This window comes from Pleurodeles waltl, chromosome 4_2, assembly GCF_031143425.1.
Source record: "Pleurodeles waltl isolate 20211129_DDA chromosome 4_2, aPleWal1.hap1.20221129, whole genome shotgun sequence".
In the NCBI taxonomy this organism is placed as follows: domain Eukaryota; kingdom Metazoa; phylum Chordata; class Amphibia; order Caudata; family Salamandridae; genus Pleurodeles; species Pleurodeles waltl.
The window spans coordinates 410223196-410241761 of NC_090443.1; the positions used below are offsets into that span (position 1 = coordinate 410223196).

Sequence of the window (18566 nt, forward strand, 5' to 3'; positions counted from 1 at the left end):
ATCTGAATGTGATGCCTATGCAGCTGTGTTAGTATTCTATGCCTCTTCTGCACTGATCCCATACCCCTGACATTCCAAGTGACAATAATATACTCTTGAACTATAGTTGACAGTTTTGGTATTAAAACAGTGATAGAATCTTGAGCGCACATTTGATACATCCAGATACATGTGCAGAGTGCGCTTGAAGGTAAAGTAAGTGTGGTGAAGCTGCTTAAATTGAGTTCACTGCCGCCTCCTATTTATTTGAGACCGTTTTAACATTACCCAAACATTTTAGCCATTTATTGTCCGCTAATTCTAAATTTAAATTTATTTCCCTCCATTCTTTCAGATGATGCATAGAAACGTGCCGCACCTGTAATAGTGCTGTATAAAGTACTGTGACCGCTTTACCTCCATACCCATGTGTTGGGGCCACCTGCAGTGTGGTTGCGAAATTGGGTTCTTTGAAGGTAGTAACCCATATCTGTGATAATATACAATTTATTGCAGTTAAAAGCTGCCAGGGTCCAATACATACTTTTCTCTCTGCTCATCAAAAGAAGTCAGCACTCCGTTATTAAAAATTGGCCCTCCAACTGTGGACTCCAGCCTCCACCCAAGGATGGGTTTTGTGGTGTATTGTGAGCTGAAAGCAGTCGGGCAGACCACAATGGTAACCGGTGGATAGGGGAATTGCCAGGCCCTCAGTTGAATGTAGGTGTTCCAACACCACTTTGCCATAGATATATTGCTGGGAGTGTTTGTCCTCCCTCTGTTAATTAGCCATTGTAATGCATGGTGTCCCCAAATACTTTGATAACCTGATCCTTCTCAGGACTACCTCTATCGGAAAGCCAGGTAATCAAGTACTGAAGCTGGGCCACAGCATAGCTTAGCTCATAAGTCAGCAAAGCCATCCTGCCTTCCTTTAAGGGGGGGGGTATATATTTTTGATATAGCCACCCTACGATGCATTGTACTATATATACGTGCAATCAGCAGTGATCTCAGTTCCCTAAAAAAGGCCTCCTTGAGTATCACTGGAAGTGCAGCAAAAAAGTATAGCAATCTAGAGAGGACCAGCATTTTATAGTCTATGGGAGAAAGCGGTAGAGAGCATCACAAAGTCTTGTTTTGTAAGTGTTCGCCCCAAATTACCTTCCACTATATCCCGATCATCATGATATATATTAACTTCCAAATATTTAAAGGTGTCAAAATGCTTTTGCATTACTGTTATAGGCACCAGTCAGGATTTTTCGCGTGAAAGCTTTAGTAATGGGAACAGGCATAACTTATACCAGTTCATTGGAAGACCCGATATTCTTCCAAACGTATCCAGGTACTCCATTAATAGCATCAGATTGTAGGGATCGTTACTAAGATACACTAGTACATCATCCTTGTTTTGAGATGTCAAATAACCTCTATTAGCCACTTTTACCCCCCATTTGGGACCCTTAAACATTGCAGAAATGTAAAGGGCTGCAGGGCTAGCAAAAGAACAAGTGGTGAGAGTGGAACAACCCTGCCTGGTCCCCCTCTCAATCGGGAAGCTTTTCTAAATCACCCTGCTTGTGCGAACCCTCCCAGCAGTTCCGTATACAGGAACTGTACGAGGTCAGAAACACTGGACCCATATGCATCCTGTGCAGTACCTCTAGCAGGTAGGGCCAGCCAGGATCGTCAAGGTTCTTCTCGATATACAGAGAAGCCACCCAGTGCATAACCCCTCCACACCTGGCCCAGCCCATAACCATGAAGAGCTTTCATAAGTTAAGGAAAGTATTCCTTCCCATTATAAAGCCATTCTCATAACTTTGCACAAATGTTTGCGTAACCCGCATCACGGGCAAAACACATTTACCTTTGCTATTGTCGAATGTTAAGAAGTTATTTATGTTCATTGAGACCAGTGGGAACATTGTTACTTTGATGCTGTCATAAATATATTTTTGTTTTAAGAAATCTGTTTTTGTTTTTTTAATTGCTGCCGCTAATCATGCTTAAATTCATGCAAGGTTGTACTGGGCTGCGCACTTTACAAAGGGTTGCCTCCCTACGAATTCAGCATCTGAGTCCAGTCTGTGTCTGCTTTTCTGAGTCTGTGGAGTATGATCTTGAGACCATGAACGCAATTGGATGCACATATTTAAAACACAAACATATTGGGGTTTTGTTCTGTTAAACTTTACTTTTCCCACCAGCTGAGATTTTTTGGGGGGGGACCTCGGTTGTAGAACATCCTGCTTGTTAAATCCCCGCAACTCTTTAAAAAAAAAAAAAAAAAAAAGTACTTTCACAAATGTCCACACAGTTTGATAAAGGTTGCTGCTTCGTTTCTTGCTCTGGTATGTTTTTGTTTTTTATTTTTTAATATGTTGGGTCTATTTCTTTTCAGATTTGAAGCTTCACTTTGTGTGAACGTTAAACTGTTTACCTATTCCAATCCTTTAAAACATATTCCCAAATGTACAATACAGAATTGATAATCCCTCTCCTAATGGTAAAGCCAAAATAGCAGTAAGTTATTTTTTTTTTTTTTTTTTTTTTAATATATAAAAAAAAAACCTAATGGTGGTCGCCAATAGGTAGTTATAGTTGGGGCCAAGTTTATATAAAAAAGCATTTTTTGTTTTGCTAATAACTTTGGTGCCATTTGACTAATGTTCACAAACTTTTATTCAAAAATACAATGCTCACTTGAGCTGCTGCCTGGAAACTTTTGTGGTGATCCATCAAAGGGGGTGGAGAGACTCACAACCACCCACCCCCATTCATTTCCCATAGGGATTTTAATCAGCAATAACACCGAAAATACTGGACGGAATTACACCAATTTTGGCAGAAAGATAGGTCGTGGTTCAGAAAGCAACCTTTTTTAAGGTTGAGCACGCAAGCACTTTGACCTGCTTTGACTTGTTGTAAGTATCATGGGCTTTTAACCACGCCCACTGCATGCCCATCACTTTCACTCATTCGTATGCTTGCCTTTCAACAATCCGTAATTAATTGCTAAATGCTTTACATTTGTCCCTCTTTGGGGCAGTGTTATTACTGCCTTGCAGACGGCCCCTGTTACATTGATAATTGCACGATTGCCAATACATTTAACTGCAAGCTAATTTCTTTTTCCTTCCCTGTCTCTCCTTCACGCTTATGCTCATAGCGGCCATGGCGCTTTGAATCAGCTCACTCATGTCAACTCTTTTACTTTTCATTTACAATTTATGTGGCAAGAAAAATCCAGTTAGGAATTTACAGCGCTAATAGCTCTAACTCAAGCGAATATAGAGTCCCATTGCATTGCAAATGCTTGCTTGTTTTGCTGTAAATCTGTTCAGTAGTTGGTTTTAGAGAAATTAAAGAAACTCCAAATTTGAATATTGAGGGACGCAAAGGATTCATAACCCCTCCTGATATCGTGCTGAGATCTGATTGGCTCACAACACTTCAATAAGGAAGCCGTTGAAGTGTTGTCAGAAATTTTGGGACTCTGCTTAAGAAGAGTCTCAAGAAAAAGAAAAAAATAGAAAAGAGGCCAGGGTACGAACACCCTGACCCCTTAGTTCTGGTGCTGGGATAAAAAGCTTTTTTTTTTTTTTTTTGCAGCGGATCGGAAAATGTATAAAATAAAAAACAAAAAAAACGCTGACTCCCACGCTTTGTCTTTTTCAAGTCCCCGAGTGGGCCAAGCCCCGGGGGAATTCTTTTATTGGAGTCCTGGAGGTGGGGCCGCCTGGCTGTACCGTAGCCCCGGGTATCACCCCCTTTCTGGGGCAAAGTTGAAATTATGTGCAGGGAACCGCTAGGGAGGCCTTGCGGTTCCCCATAGTGGTCGCAGACAGCCCATAAATGGCTAAGAAAAATATATATTAAAAAAAATGCACAGCTCAAGTGTGAGGGTTTAAGACCAGGTGTGTTCCTGGACAATTCCCTCCTTTTTTTTTTTTTTTCCCAACTACATCTGTGTAAGGCTCATACTGAAAGGTGATCTTACTCTTCTGAAATGACAAATACATTTTGCTTTACAAATTGTGCAGAAATCTCATCCTAAGTATATCATACATAAAAGCCTAAACAAATCTCTCTCTCGCTCTCTCACTCTCACTCTTTCTGTCTTTCAATGTCTTTCTCCCAGTCACTCATGCAGCCCCTCACATTCCCGGTCACACTCACACACCCACTCGCAGACCCTCCGACACCCTCCTGCACCCACTCACAGACTTGTGCCCTAAGGTAACTATAACTTGCGCCCTCGCCATGCTCTGCTAACTAGCCCACAAATTATGGCACACGTTTAATCTTTGATAACATAATTGATAATATCACTGTAATATTTGCAGTAATATTTTTGATGAAAAAACTGCATTGCAGGGCTCATGTTAATAGTTATCTTAGAGCGCAAGTTATACTTACTTGAGATAACTAATTGTTCAATTACTGTGCTATTGTACGTTTAAATTGTGAGCCTAACTGTCTCTTTATACTTTTTTTTTTAAGTGAATTTCTATATTTTTGTTAAATTCTATTTCCTAACTTTAATGTCCCTGTACCCTTTAGTTTTTTTCAGTATATATCTCTGACATAGATTCCTGTAGAATGCATGAGGAACCTGGCCTGGTGTGTGGTGAGCACCTTTGGTGTTATTACCTTATACCGGGTCCAGGTATCACCTATTAGTGAGGTGTAGTCATTGTCTAGGAAGCCAGGGGTCTCTAGTGGTAGCTGTGGATGATCACCGATGCAGTCAATGCCCCATGTTGGAAGGAGAGTTGGAGTATGTCAGTGGTGTGGGAAAACCCCAACAAGCCATGACAAAGGCACAAGTCATGGATGAAGATATGCCGCACTGCCGGGGACCAGAACGGTCCTGGGGGACTCAACCCACAGAGGGTATTCACAGGTGACCCTCAGCAGTGAGGAGAGTCACAGGAAGAGGAGGCAGCCCCCACAGGCCACACAGAGGCAGCAAGCACAGGAGTCACGGTGAGGCCCACGCAGCACTCCTAGAAAGAAGTCCCATGTCTCTGGAGCAGCACGCAGAGGGCTGTGCGTCGCAGGGAAGAGTGGTGGGCGCGGGGAATACACAGAGCCTGAAGATCCCTTTGAGGAGATGCCAGCAAGCCTTGGTAGGTGCAAGAGACACGGTGCACTGGGGTACTGTCCTGCATGGAGAAGCAAGGGCTTACCATCTCATAAGTTGGACAGCTGGTAGAGAGGACCAAGGGGACCACTCCACACCACCACCTGTGATTCAGGATCCACGCAGCTCTGGAGGAGAGGAGATCCACGCAGCCGGTCATCGTTGTAGTTGGTGTTTGCGGATGCAGGGGAGCAACCACAGCACCGAAACTGCCCTCATCGCCGCCACGGACGACATCAGAACTATACTGGACAGCGGGAAAACCGCAGCCCTCATCCTCCTGGACCTCTTGGCCGCATTCGACACCGTCTGCCACCACACCCTACGGTCACGTATCAGCAATGCGAGAGTCCGCAACAGAGCCCTGGATTGGGTCACCTCCTTTCTCACTGGCAGAACCCAGAGAGTCCCCCCCCCCCCCCCCCTCCCATTCAACTCAGAGGCCACCGAAATCATCTGCGGCGTTTGTCCCTCAGCCCGACCCTCTTCAACGTGTACATGGCCGCGCTCGCTAACATCGCCCGATCCCTCAACCTAATCTCATACGCCAGTGACACCCAGCTGATCCTCTCCCTCACCAAGAACTCCGCCAATACCAACCTCCATCAAGGAATGAAGGCCACCACCGAATGGATGAAGAGCAGCTGCCTCAAACTCAATTCCGACAAGACCGAAGTCCTCATCTTCGGCTCCACCCCCTCCGCATGGGATGACTCCTGGTGGCCTGCCACTCTCAGAACCGCTCTGACTCCCACCAACCACGCACACAACCTCAGATTCATCTTGGACCCCTCCTTATCCATGACCCAGCAAGTCAATGCCATCTCCTCCTGCTTCAGCATCCTCCACATGCTCCGAAAGATCTCCAAATGGATCCCCACCGAAACCAGAAGAACAGTCGCCCAAGCCCCCATAAGCTGAAAACTGGACTATGGCAATGCCCTCTAAGCGGGAACCATGGCCAAACTCCAGAAGAGGACGCAGGGCATCCAGAACGCCTCTGCACGCCTCATCCTGGACATCCCCGGCTACTGCCACATCACAGACCACCTGAAAAACCTGCACTGGCTCCCAGTCAACAAGAGAATCACCTTCAAACTCCTCACCCATGCTCACAAAGCACTGCACAACGCCGGGCCAGAATACCTCAACAGATGACTCTCCTTCTACACCCTGACCCGTCACCTCCGCTTCGCCGCCCTCGCAACCGTCCCATGCATCTGCAGAACTACAACCGGCAGTAGATCATTCTCGCACCTTGCCGCCAAAACGTGGAACACTCTTCCCATCCACCTGCGCCAGACCAAAGACCTCCTTACCTTCAGGAGACTTCTCAAGACCTGGCTGTTAGAGCAGAAGCAGCACTATCTCCTCCCTACCCCCCACCTTCTCCCCCACCCCTCCTCAGCACCTTGAGACCCTCACGGTGAGTAGTGCGCTTTAAAAATTCCTGATTGATTGAGTCCTTCTCTCCAAGGGAGATTCCTTCTTGCTTCTTGTGCAGACTGAAGATTTGTCACCCTCCGAGGATGCACAGCCAGGGAAATGTTGCAGTTGCTAGAAAGAGCTGGAGACACAATGTTGCAGAGCAGAGTTGTTGCTGTAGTTGCAGATTATCGGTTCCTGGAGGGTCTGGTTGCAGTTCCATTGGCCAGAAGGTGAAGTAAACGATGCAGAGGGGTCCTGCTGGAATCTTGCACGTTGAATCTGAGGGCCCCACCCAAATAGCCCAGGAAGGGGGATTGGTCACCTAGGAGGGTGACCACCTAGCAGGAGTTGGTGTGATGTCAGCTGCTTGTCCTGGCCACTCGGATGCTCGCAGAGGCCTCTGCCCACCTTGGATTCAAGATGGCAGAATCAAGTGGCCACCAGGAGGACCTCTGGGCACCATCCCTGGATTGGTGATGGACAGGGGAGTGGTTTCTCCCCTTTCCATTGTCCAGATTTGCTTCAGAGCAGGGACCGAGGGTCCCTGGACCTGTGCAAACTGGTTTATGCAAGGATGGCACCAAATGTGTCCTTCAAAGCATACCAGTGGCTTGGGGAGGCTAACCCTCCCAAGCTATGGAACAATTATTTCCAAAGGGAGAGGTTGCTGCCTCACTCTCACAAAGGAAATCCTTTGTTCTGCCTTCCTGGACTTGAGCTGGTCAAGCAGCAGGAGAGCCTGTCTGTAGGATGGCAGCAGCGCAGGCTGCCCAGGAAAACCCTGCAAACTGGTAGGACCAAATCTGGGGGTCCTCTAAGGAGCCCCCAGAGGGCATGGAATCATACAACCAGTACTGGCAACAGTATTGAGGTTTGGTTCCGACATGTTTGATGCCAAGTATGCCCATGTTTGTAGTTACAAATATATAGCTGAACACAGGACCTGGGTCTAGTACACTGATAAAGTGTCTTCCATACACTTATGAAGTCAAGGAAATGGAGCTGGAGTTCGTAGGGGCACCTGTGCTCATGCAGGAGTGCCCTCACACACAGGTACTTACACCCTTCCCTCTGGGCAAGGACGGCCTGCAATAGGGGTGACTTACAGTGACCTGGTGCAGTTACCTGAAGTGAAAGGGTGCATGGACCTTTACACGCAGGGTGCAATGGCAGACCTGCAGACACATTTTGCATGGGTTCCCCTGGGTGACACAATAAGTGCTGCAGCACATGGGGAACCCCTGGTGACCAAATGCCCAGGGGACCTAAGTACTATATACTAGGGACTAATATGGGAGCACCAGTATGCCAATTGTGGGGTGAGTAAAGTCCCACGCATCCAAATTTAGAAGGAGAGAGCACAGTCATTGGGGACATGGTTTGTAGGATCCAGTGAACAGTCAAAACACGACAGGCAAAAATTGGGGGTAACCATACTAAAAAGGGGCTACTTTCCTGCAACATGAATATTGAATGACGCACTCCAAGTATGAGAACAATTTTAACCACTCTATTAATTGGCATGCACTGTACACAGATGTGGTCTAGTAAAGCATTTTACTTGAAAAAGGTGTAGTGATAAACGTGCATTCACAAATGTATTGCTACCAGCGGCGTACGCCGCAAATCTCAAAGGGAGAGGTGGGGGGCTGGTAGGGAATAAAAAATAACTTACCTCTTTCAGTCGCTGCCACCTGTTGCCTCGATCCTCTTCTTGTGTCCCAGCGTTCACTGTTGGGACACCATCACAGGCTCCTCAGCAATCCTAGCTCTGCTTACATGCTATACAAGCATGTAAGCAGCGTTAGGATTTGTCTGAGTGGCAGTCACTGCCGCTCGGACACAAGCTTGGGGTCTTTGCAGTTTCTCGAGACCAGCTGTGTATGCTGCCGAATTAGAGAAACCTAAGTGCGCCTGTGTCTAAGGCTGCCCTCAGACGCGCGGCCAAACACACATGCACTTAGTGCACTCACCCCTCCTACCTCCCATGGCCTAGTCCCGCCCCTCCCTGAATTACTGTGCCTAAAGCAGAAAAATAAAACTATAGAATACTATCGTTTTCTTTTTCAGCTTCTGGCACAGTCAGTGGGGCAGCGCGCCTTCGCCATTGCGAAGGAGCCGCCCCTGATTGCTGCAGTGCAAAAGTCACATCACATGCTACCACCATATTCGAGCTTAATCGTTGGAATTGTGCCGAATGTCGTTGAGGGAGGCACATGGTAGCTCACGACAGGAGACGATGGCAAAAAGTTTAATATTTTTTTAAATGTATAACTTAGTCAATGCTGCTTTCACATGTATAGTAGTTTTAATGCGTAACCTTTCTGGAAATGTTGATTTGGTGCAACATTTAACATGGATTTAAAGCTCCTAACGGCGGTGAAATGATTTAAACCTAATAAGGAAAACTCCTAACTTTAGCGGAACCAAGCCAGTATTTTTTGAATGCACGTGTTTTTGATGTGTGCGTGGGAGCGAGCTTGCTGTCTGCCTGCCCCCTCGGATGGTGGATTATACAGCAGAAAGTTCCAGTTGCAGGTAACAACATAACTGCTGTCGTGTAGTACTTGTCAAGAGCTCTCGCCGCTGACATTTTTTTTTTTTTTTTGTTTGTTTACGGGTAATTCCCTGTACGTTTGGAGACACTTCTGACCGGAGCCGAGCTCGGTCAGCCTTTGAGCCAAGCGTTTCCTGTAGGTACTTTAAGATTGCTCTTCCTCGGCTTCCTCTCCCGTGACCGGTCACAATAGGTCCCTGGTAGCACCACATGCCCAGTCACACGGGCCTCCGAGTAAATTCCACGGCACGTTTACGAGATTGAAAGTGTGAGAAGGACGATTTTGTGCTCGTGAACCACGTCTGCCCCGACCTGCCTCTTGACTCACCCCTTTTCTCTAAACCATGCCGTGTTCGGCAGCCGAGCACGCCTAACGTTGTTGTCACCTTTGTACCTGTGCGTTCTGCCAGCCTCTTCTAGTGAGGTTGTTCCCTGAGTGATGGCCAGTAGTAGGGCGAAGAGAACCGAACTCGTGATGTGCATCACGCGGAACGAACATGAAGTGAGTCGGAGTAACAAGGTTGGAGGCTGGTGGGATAAACACCTGCTTGTCTGGTCCTAACCTCTTCTAGTTTTTTAGAAATTGCATTCGAGTCTGATATAACCGTCCATTAGTTTTTCACAGCCAGCTCTCTATTGGCAGCCGTGTTAAAACACAAACAAATATTTAAAAAATTCAGTGTAGTAAATCGTAAAGAAGGTTGGTTTTATAACGGCTTTTATTTTGAAAGGTGTGGGAGTTGCGGGTCGATCCTGTGTCCTGACATCGAATGTGCACGTATTGAGAGACACTAATTTGGAGATATAAACAGCTTAGAAGGGACATTTTCTAACGATTTGAGGAGTAGGTGTGGGTCTCAAACCTCCGTGATCTTTGTTGTTAGTTAATTTGGTGTTGAGGAACCGTGGTGTACCTGTCATTTATGATGCGTATGTTGTGAATTGGGTGTCTCTGAATTACATGTGCTCCAATGTGTTTTTCTAGGAAGCAGCCGAGCACTCCTGGATAATGTTTTAACTCACCAAAGTTGTTTTTTTAAAAACTTTTTTTCCCTCCTGATTCTTTTGGCTCGTGATAAGCTGACAATATACTAACTCTGCTCTGTGCATCGTTTTGGAACGTGGGCAGCAAGCACCTTTACTGCCTTTTATGTTGCTTAAACGATCCAAAGTGGGAAGAAAAGGGAAGGCACACGATTTTATGATACGTAACTTGATTGTACTTTGTGAAATGGATTTTCAAACCGTGATGTGGAATGCCCACTGCTTTTCACCTTTTTTCTCAACTTAAATGCCCCGTACATCACATGCAAAAGAGCAATGGCATGAAAGTGGTTTAATTGATTTTTACCATTACGTAAACATAGATCTATAAAATGTGTTCTTGAAAATATACCAGAAATGAAAGATAACATGCACAGATGAAATCCGTACAAATTATATATCTATTCTCTGTGATATGAACCCCTCCATCAATATCTCTACTACCATATCATACTGCACTTCGGTTCCCCTCAACCCCTCCAAGCAAGGACACTTTGGTTCTCAGAATACTAATGAAAGGATAGTCAGATCTTTGCAATAATTGCAACAGAAGGCTAGCCACCAATCCCTGCAAACCGAAATTAAGTCTAGTTGTAAATCCTTAAACTGATAGAAAAAGATGATTGGCAGAACATCTCAAATTCTCCATGCACAGATTGCCAGCCTGGCTATTAATGATGGTTCTGCTGTCCCAGGAGTAAGATTCTCTCTTCCACCAAAGAGTCAAGTGAACCTTAGAATGTGGTGACTCTTAAATTCTGTGATCTTTATATCTGTTGGTTTTTTCAGTGTATATTTGTCCCCGAAGAGCAACAGGATGTAGCCGTGCTGTTTGAGCTTTCCACCGATGGTGCCCTCCCAGTGTGCGATGGTTGATTGGCACACTGTTTCTGGTCTGCTTGTTTATCGTTCTCCTAGGGTACATTACCTCCCTGGCAGAATGGAATGATGTTACATTTCTCACAGGATGCCCTACCCGTCTCCCTGGATTTGATCTCCTTCCAGGATGTATGCCTCCCTCACGTACTATTTAATTGGTCCTTTACTGACGTTCTCAGGGTGCAGTTTCTGCTTTACTGACTGAATGTCACCAGTGATGTTGTATGACTTTATTAGCAATGTGGGGGTTGTTTGCGAACGCACAGCTACCAGTAACCGTCAAAGTTCAGGTATTTTGTTTCCGTTTTAATGCATAATCACAAGATTTATTCAGTTTAAGATTATCTAGGAATAAAATAAATGTATTCTTTTTTATCTTGTATATTTGTTTCGCACAGTATTCTACAGGCTGCTGTTGATTGTTGGACTGCACATCTGCCTGGGAATGTTAGCTTTCATGGGTTAACACTATTGTGACCGTAGAAGATTTGATTTGCTTTTTTCTTGGCAAAATGGTTTTGTTCCTAGAGGCTGTCCCTGAAGGGCTCTGTGGTATGACAATGGGATTTCAATTCGTGGACTCCAAGTTTAGTTGCCATCCCCTTTATATGGATCTGTAAAAAAAGGTTTGATTAAACTCTTAACATTTTGTAACTTCTACTTATCTAGTCCGTTATCTTGAAAAAATTAATTTTCAGAAGTTGAATTAAAGGCTTGTCACGTTAGCAAGGTCACTAGGAATCTCGAAAAAAAAAATGAATCTTATACATAAGGTGTAATAGAAATACACAACCATTTGGGAAACGTTTGCATTTTTACTATTGTTATAATAATTATTGTTGTTATTATAATTCATTTGGATGTCACCTTTTTGTGTGTGTTCTTTTTTTTTTTTTTTTTTGTATTAAAAAAATACATATATTTTTAGTGCTTCGTGCGCACTACGGCTCAAGATTCCAGATAAGATAGATAAGGTTAGGTCGGACATTTATCAAGTTGAGGGACCAGTGAAGTTTCAGAAGAGTTGGGAATAGGATTGTGGGGTTGGGGAGGTGTCAGCCGAATATGGGATTCATAATATCAAAGCTAGGCATGTTTGTTAGTTTTCATGTAGATTATTCTACATCTTTACAAATAATAGTTACACTTTTAGTTTTGCCTCATGCTGATTTTCTTTTTTAACCAACCGATAAAGTATATTCAAGTAGAAAATCTTCGCACACAAACCACTCATAAACTAATCTCTTTTCCTTTTGTTTTCCAGGATATGCGTCACACTATGTGCTGACCATCTGTATTTACAGAATATATATAAAAAAAGAAAATCCAGATTTTGATTCCAATGGAATCTGCTCTTTAGATTTCAGTTGTGCTTTGTGAATTGTAACTCTGAGGCGATGCCTGTGCAAGCTCCACAGTGGACCGACTTCCTCTCCTGCCCCATCTGCACCCAGACGTTTGACGAGACCATCCGAAAGCCCATCAGCCTGGGCTGCGGCCACACAGTCTGCAAGATGTGCCTCAACAAACTTCACCGCAAAGCATGCCCCTTCGACCAAACCTCAATCAATACAGATATCGAGCTCCTGCCTGTCAACTCGGCCTTGCTGCAGCTGGTGGGAGCTCAGGTAATATGCCTGACCTCGCACTGAGTAATCCCACTACCTCTGAATGTTACTGTGTTGACAGCAGTTCTGTGACCCACAAATGGGGTTTCTTGAACCATGACATCCTTCACATGCAGTAAAATATCTTTCTGGTGTACCTTTTACCCCTCTTGCCTCTTTTACCTGGGCTTAGCACATCCCTTTGTTTCCAAGGGGTCTTGCTTCCCTCTTCACGCCCATCCCCTCCCCCCCAACTCGTTGATCCCCTTCTCCTCTGGCCTGCTCCTTGGTCCTTGCTGTTGCTCCTCCCTTTGAACCCTCCCACCCCTCTAGGGCTCCCCCCCCTCCTCCACCCCCTCCACACTTTATTTTGTCCTCTGGACCGTGCCTCCTCTACCTTGGGGCCTCCTCCTCCCTATCCCCTACTCCTTTGCCCTTTGTCCCTTGCTCTGCTTACATTCCCCAAGGGTCTTGCTGCATCTTCTGAATAGTTTCCATCTGGTTTCCTTAACACGTTTTCTCTTCGAAAGGAGTTACACTTTTGCTAATGGAAGTTGCATTTCCTCCACCTATATCTCCTTCTCCTCTAGTTTTCATCTCCATGTCACCCATCCCACTCAATTCACCACCCTTCACTGATTTTCCCTCCTCCTCATTCAGTTTTACTTTTTCTCCAATCTTTATATTGCTCCCCTCCGTCTTTTTTACCACTACTTCCTTTCCCACCTCTTTTCTAACCACCTCCAAGTCTTTGCCACTACTTTTCCTCCTCTTCTATCCAGTTGGCATCAGCTTTCTTCTTGCCACTACTGTAAGTTCCCCCTCCTCTGTCTCCATTGCTCATCTTCCTTCTCTTGCTGTGTCTTTTCTTTAAAAGTCTGTGTTCTCTCCTTCACATCCCATTTTCAAGATTCATTATCTGGCATTATTTGACTCCTTTCGTCACACTTTAATTAATGCTGTCTCTTTCATTGTCTTAACCACATCACTGCTTTGTGGAGGTTGTTGTTGGCAGAGAAAAACAACTTCATTGTTATAATTTGCTTTTTGACTGTGGCTACTTATTGTTCTTGTGCCTTTGGCAACTTTCCTCCTTATGCACACACTTAAACCAAACCTCCTCTCCCCTATGTTGTCTTCAGGTTCCCGAGCAGCAACCCATCACACTATGCAGCGGGGTTGAGGACACCAAACACTATGAAGAGGCAAAGAAATGTGTGGAAGAACTGGCACTGTATCTCAAACCACTCAGCAGTGCCAGAGGTAAGGCCACTATACATCCCCTGTTAGTCTATACCATGGGTACTCGCAAACATTTTCCTAGGGGCCAAAAAGTTTGGTCTGTGACGTGCCTGAGGGCCGCATTGATGCCAGCGCGGGGTGGCTAGGGGAATTGGTGGCAGGGTAGGTGTAGGGGAAGCAAAGGATATAAATCTAGTGGCTGAAATAAACATTGGGAAACCAGAAAACCTGGAATTAATCCCAATTTACCCACTTTTCCAAATTGTGTAATCCTAGGCAATTGTTTAGTGTCAGTTTCCCTCCTTTTTCTGCATTATCACATTTAAGATGACCTCGAAATACATGATACATGGTGTGTGCTACACAAAACCTGCTTCTATGTTTGATTTCATAAACTATAATGTTGTTTATGTATGATAAGAACCTAGGCCACCCATAAAGTGCACATACCAAGTGACTTGCCTCTTTAATTTACTATTGGTGGTGTTCTCAGGGTAAGGGAAATAATTAATGTTTCCAAATTTATGTTTGAAAACTATCCCTTTTAAATGAATACATCTCAATGGACTGATAAAATAAATTGTACTAAGGCGAAAAGGTTCTGCATGTTAACTAAATGCACTTTTTTAATTTCAAAGAGACTGTCTTAGTTTTACACTTATGCTGTAAGATGACTTTAAAATGAATGTGTTTCTAAAGTTAATTGCAGGAGTCCCTAGTTACTTCCTTTCTTTAACACCAATTATGTTTGAAATAAATGATTGTGTGTGTATTTAATATTTTTATTGTTAGTACAGAGTCGAGCAAACAGCTGCCCAGTGCTCCTGTTGCCCAAGGGGCTGCATGTAAAGGTCAGAGGGGCCGCACTTTGAGTATCCCTGGTCTAAACTATTTTTGAAGTGACTGTTAGGAGTGAATAGAATTAAGATGTAGCAGAACTATGACCGTAGGGGGCTCTGAATACATGGTTTGGGTGTTGTGTTATTTAAGACCTCTTATGGACATAACATTACTTAGTGCTATGGTCGCGCTGGACTCGGGAGGCGGCAGGGGGCGGGACCAGAGCCCCTTTAAACTTTGCGCGCCCGCTTCACGGTACGCGCTGGACTCGCGAGGCGGCAGGGGGCGGGACCAGAGCCCCTTCAAACTTTGCTTTGTGCGCCCGCTTCGCGGGGAAGCCTGAGGAGTTTAAGCTTATTGCAGGTGAGCGTAATATTGCAGTGTTCTAGCAGAGCTCTAGTTGGGGGGAACAGAGGAGCCAAGCGTGCACATGTGAGACAAGTGCACAAGTGAGACTTTGATCAAGGAGCCTCCAGAAAAGTGAGAAAACGTGACTGTTGGCTAGAGGAAGCGCATGATCTTGCTTGTGGCGGCTGGGGGTGGGACCAAGCCCCTTTAAACTGAACATTGCGCTCCCGCTTTGCGGGAAGCGCAGAATCTTGCTTTTGGCGGCTGGGGGCAGGACCCAAGCCCCTTTAAACTGAACATCGCGCCCCGCCTTCCGGGAAGCGCAGGATCTTGCTTGTGGCGGCTGGGGGCGGGACCAAGCCCCTTTAAACTGAACATCGCCCGTCCTTTGCCCGTCATTGACAGGAAGAGATAGGGCAGGGCCTATTCTCTGGGTTTTCTTTTCCCCGCTATATTTATCCTTGAGAAATCTTATTAATTTAATTAGGATGGGGAAAAGGAAATCTAGTGGTAATCCTACTGGGCAGGGAGGGGCGAAGAAACTACCCCGACATGCTGCTGAAAACTGCACACTGACTCAAATTGACGACCTAATAGAGGAAGTAGAGAGCTTGCTAGCCACTAAATCTTGCAAGTCCTCCAAGAGAGGGATTGACGTTGCAACTAAAGACAGTCTTTCTTTATCCCTGCGAATAGAGAGCTGCTGCCAGAACCACCACGGGGAACTCAGTTGAAGTCTATCATACCAGAAACCCCTGCTAACTTTATAGAGAGCTCCAATCTGAGCACGTCTAACCACCAGGACAGCGCGTCACCTCCCATAAATTGTTCTAATCGTTTCTTACCCCTTGTCTCCCTGGCAACCTCTAGTATAGAGAAGAGCGTACCAAGGGAAGCTGAGGAGGCATTAACACACTTAGTCACTCAGGGGGAACGCCCTTTTGAGGCACAGCTAGTACAAATAAGAGCAGAGATAGTGAGCCTAAGAGAGTATCTTACATCCTTCAGTCACATGATACATGAGAAGCTGGACGGCATAACCGCCGTAATAGGGGACATAAGGAAATCATCTTCTAAATCTGAGTTTAACCCTCTATCTATGCAAACCCAGCAAATTGAAATATATAAGGCAGGAAAACATAGGGGAAAGAGGGCTGGAGTGGCATCACAAAACTGCCAATGGGAAGATTGTGTAGCCCCCGAAGTGGCTAATCTAAATAAACGTGATACCAATTTGATAAGAGGGGCAAACCATGAGGTGTACAGAAATCAGCCTTTAGATAACGGCGATAAAGACCCCCCACGGAGTACTTTGTCAAGTCAGATCAAGCATAGTCCGTATGATGTATATATGATGAACATTCCAAAGTTAAACTACGATTCAAAGGAACAAGGGGACTCACTCAAAAATAAAGTAATTCACTGGATAAGGTGTGTAAAGAAATGTAGGTCCGTTATACTGGATGACATAGTTACTGCCCAGAGATATTCAAGTGATAGCACAGAAACGGACCTCATAGGGCTGAAACTGAACAGCCAGAGCCTAGTAAAGGGTCTTCTAGCGCTTGAGCAAAGATTGAGACCTGGTACCTTATCCCAAGTGACTCTTACCCAAACGATCTGGCCACCAATGGCTAACTTGTTTTTTAGAGGCAGCCCTAACAACCCACTGCTTTCCACTATATGTACCTCAAGGCGGGGCAGCAGGAGTAGCCCAACTTCAACTGTGGATTGACGCAAAACCCCCATAGCGAAGGCAGGGAGGGATGATGTACTCATTAAAAGGGTTCTGGAACCCTGTGCCCTAAGCAATCTGTCACTGGGCATTGTGGGAGCAGAGGTAGGAACGCATTGCAATGGCCAAGTAGAAGGGAGGGACTGTGGACCAGCATCCTCTATAAATAAGACCAACGAGAGATTGCAAAATACTGGGGATGGTAATGATCCCCTAATTAAACTCTTATCCTGGAATGTGGCAGGTGTGCTATCAAAAACAACCAACCCAGAGTGGTGCAGTTTCATAGACCAACATCATATCATATTCTACTACAGGAGACATGGGCCCCTTCTATGATTTATAGAGCAGGTTACTGGACCTTCCAGAAGGCTGCGCTCCCATCGCCATCTGGGAGGGCATCAGGGGGCCTGATAACTTGGCTAAAGCACAATCTGTTCCCCAAGGCAAAGGAGCTATTTACTCCCACTAGGGATATATTAGCTGTGGAGGTTGAATTTAGCAGTCCAAGGGGGCCTACTCGCATAGTATTTGTAAATATATATATTAGACCTGGCCCACAAAGCACTCAGATTGCTCTGCTAAATTCGCTCACAGATCTTTTGAACCATTTACCAGGGGAGCAGGGCTTAATCGTTGCAGGAGACTGCAATATACAACTGAGTTGTAAGGATGATTACCAGCAAGAAGGAATCCAGTTTGCAGACCCCTGGGACAGATCAGGCCCGGTCCGGGTCACAACAAAGAAAACAGTGGGAGCATTAGATCTATTTGAGAACTTAATAAAAAATATGGGGCTAAGAATAGTAAATGGAAACACGAAGTCGGACACTGCGGCGTTGCCTACATATAGAAAAGGACCATACTCGAGCCATCTAGATTATATTTTAGTAGATGATACTCTCTGGAACTCTCTTATTGATATGGCTGTCTCTCCACGAGACGATAGTGACCACCAAGCTCTCTGTACATCCTTCTTAATTTCCACATTTAATTGTAACACACTGACTAAATGGGTGAAGGGTAACGTTTTAATCGCGACAAACGATTATAAAAACGTGAGATGGGAAATGGTGGCAGAAGATGTACATTTTCAGATATCAATATATAAAGTAGTTATATCGACGCTTCTCCCTTTGAAGTACACTGACTTTGTACTGGTTGACCTGATTAATTTGCATGGTAGCTTTGTCAACCGATTAAGACCATATTTCCAGATAGCAAGGAGGCGGATAGCAACTAGGGACAGATCACTGAGATGGTTCTCTAGTTCCTGCCGACAGGCCAAAACACACCTATTGGGAGCATTGAAGGTAGGGAGTCGCTGAGAGATAAGAGCAACCAGGACTGCATATAAAACAACACTGAAAAATGCCAAAAAAGAGTGGGAAACCAAACATTGGAATGCTTTGGTAGATGCTCTCCATGTGAAAGATACAAAACTGTTTTGGAAATTAGTGGCAGAAAAAGGACATTCCCAAAATGTGGAGAGCTATCCAGCAATCCAGCCAGAAATCTGGGTGTCACACTTTGGAAATTTGTACAGAGTGGCTCAGACTAGCTGCATCACTGTTCCTCCACCAACACCAAAGGGGTCTTCTATTTCTTATACACCAACTTCTGGGGCAGCTATTTCATCTAATTTTGATTTGGACTTTTTCTCCCTAAAAGAAACAACTTTTGCTCTTCAAACATTACGCAAAGGAAAGGCTCCTGGGCTATATGTTATCCTAGGTGACTTGTATTTGTCTCGAC

At 45.1% G+C, this 18566-nt stretch overlaps 1 protein-coding gene across 6 annotated transcripts in view; it reads left to right on the plus strand.

Annotated features, from left to right (window-relative positions):
- The window catches only part of RC3H1 (ring finger and CCCH-type domains 1), a 655450-nt gene that overhangs the window by 74912 nt on the left and 561972 nt on the right, over nucleotides 1–18566 (plus strand). For all 6 annotated transcript variants that reach the window (XM_069231606.1, XM_069231604.1, XM_069231602.1 and 3 more), the window contains exons 2-3: nucleotides 12304–12667; nucleotides 13789–13909. In XM_069231606.1, the coding sequence (XP_069087707.1) occupies nucleotides 12437–12667; nucleotides 13789–13909 (352 nt within the window). In that variant the 5' untranslated portion in view covers nucleotides 12304–12436. The remainder of the gene's footprint in view (nucleotides 1–12303; nucleotides 12668–13788; nucleotides 13910–18566) is intronic.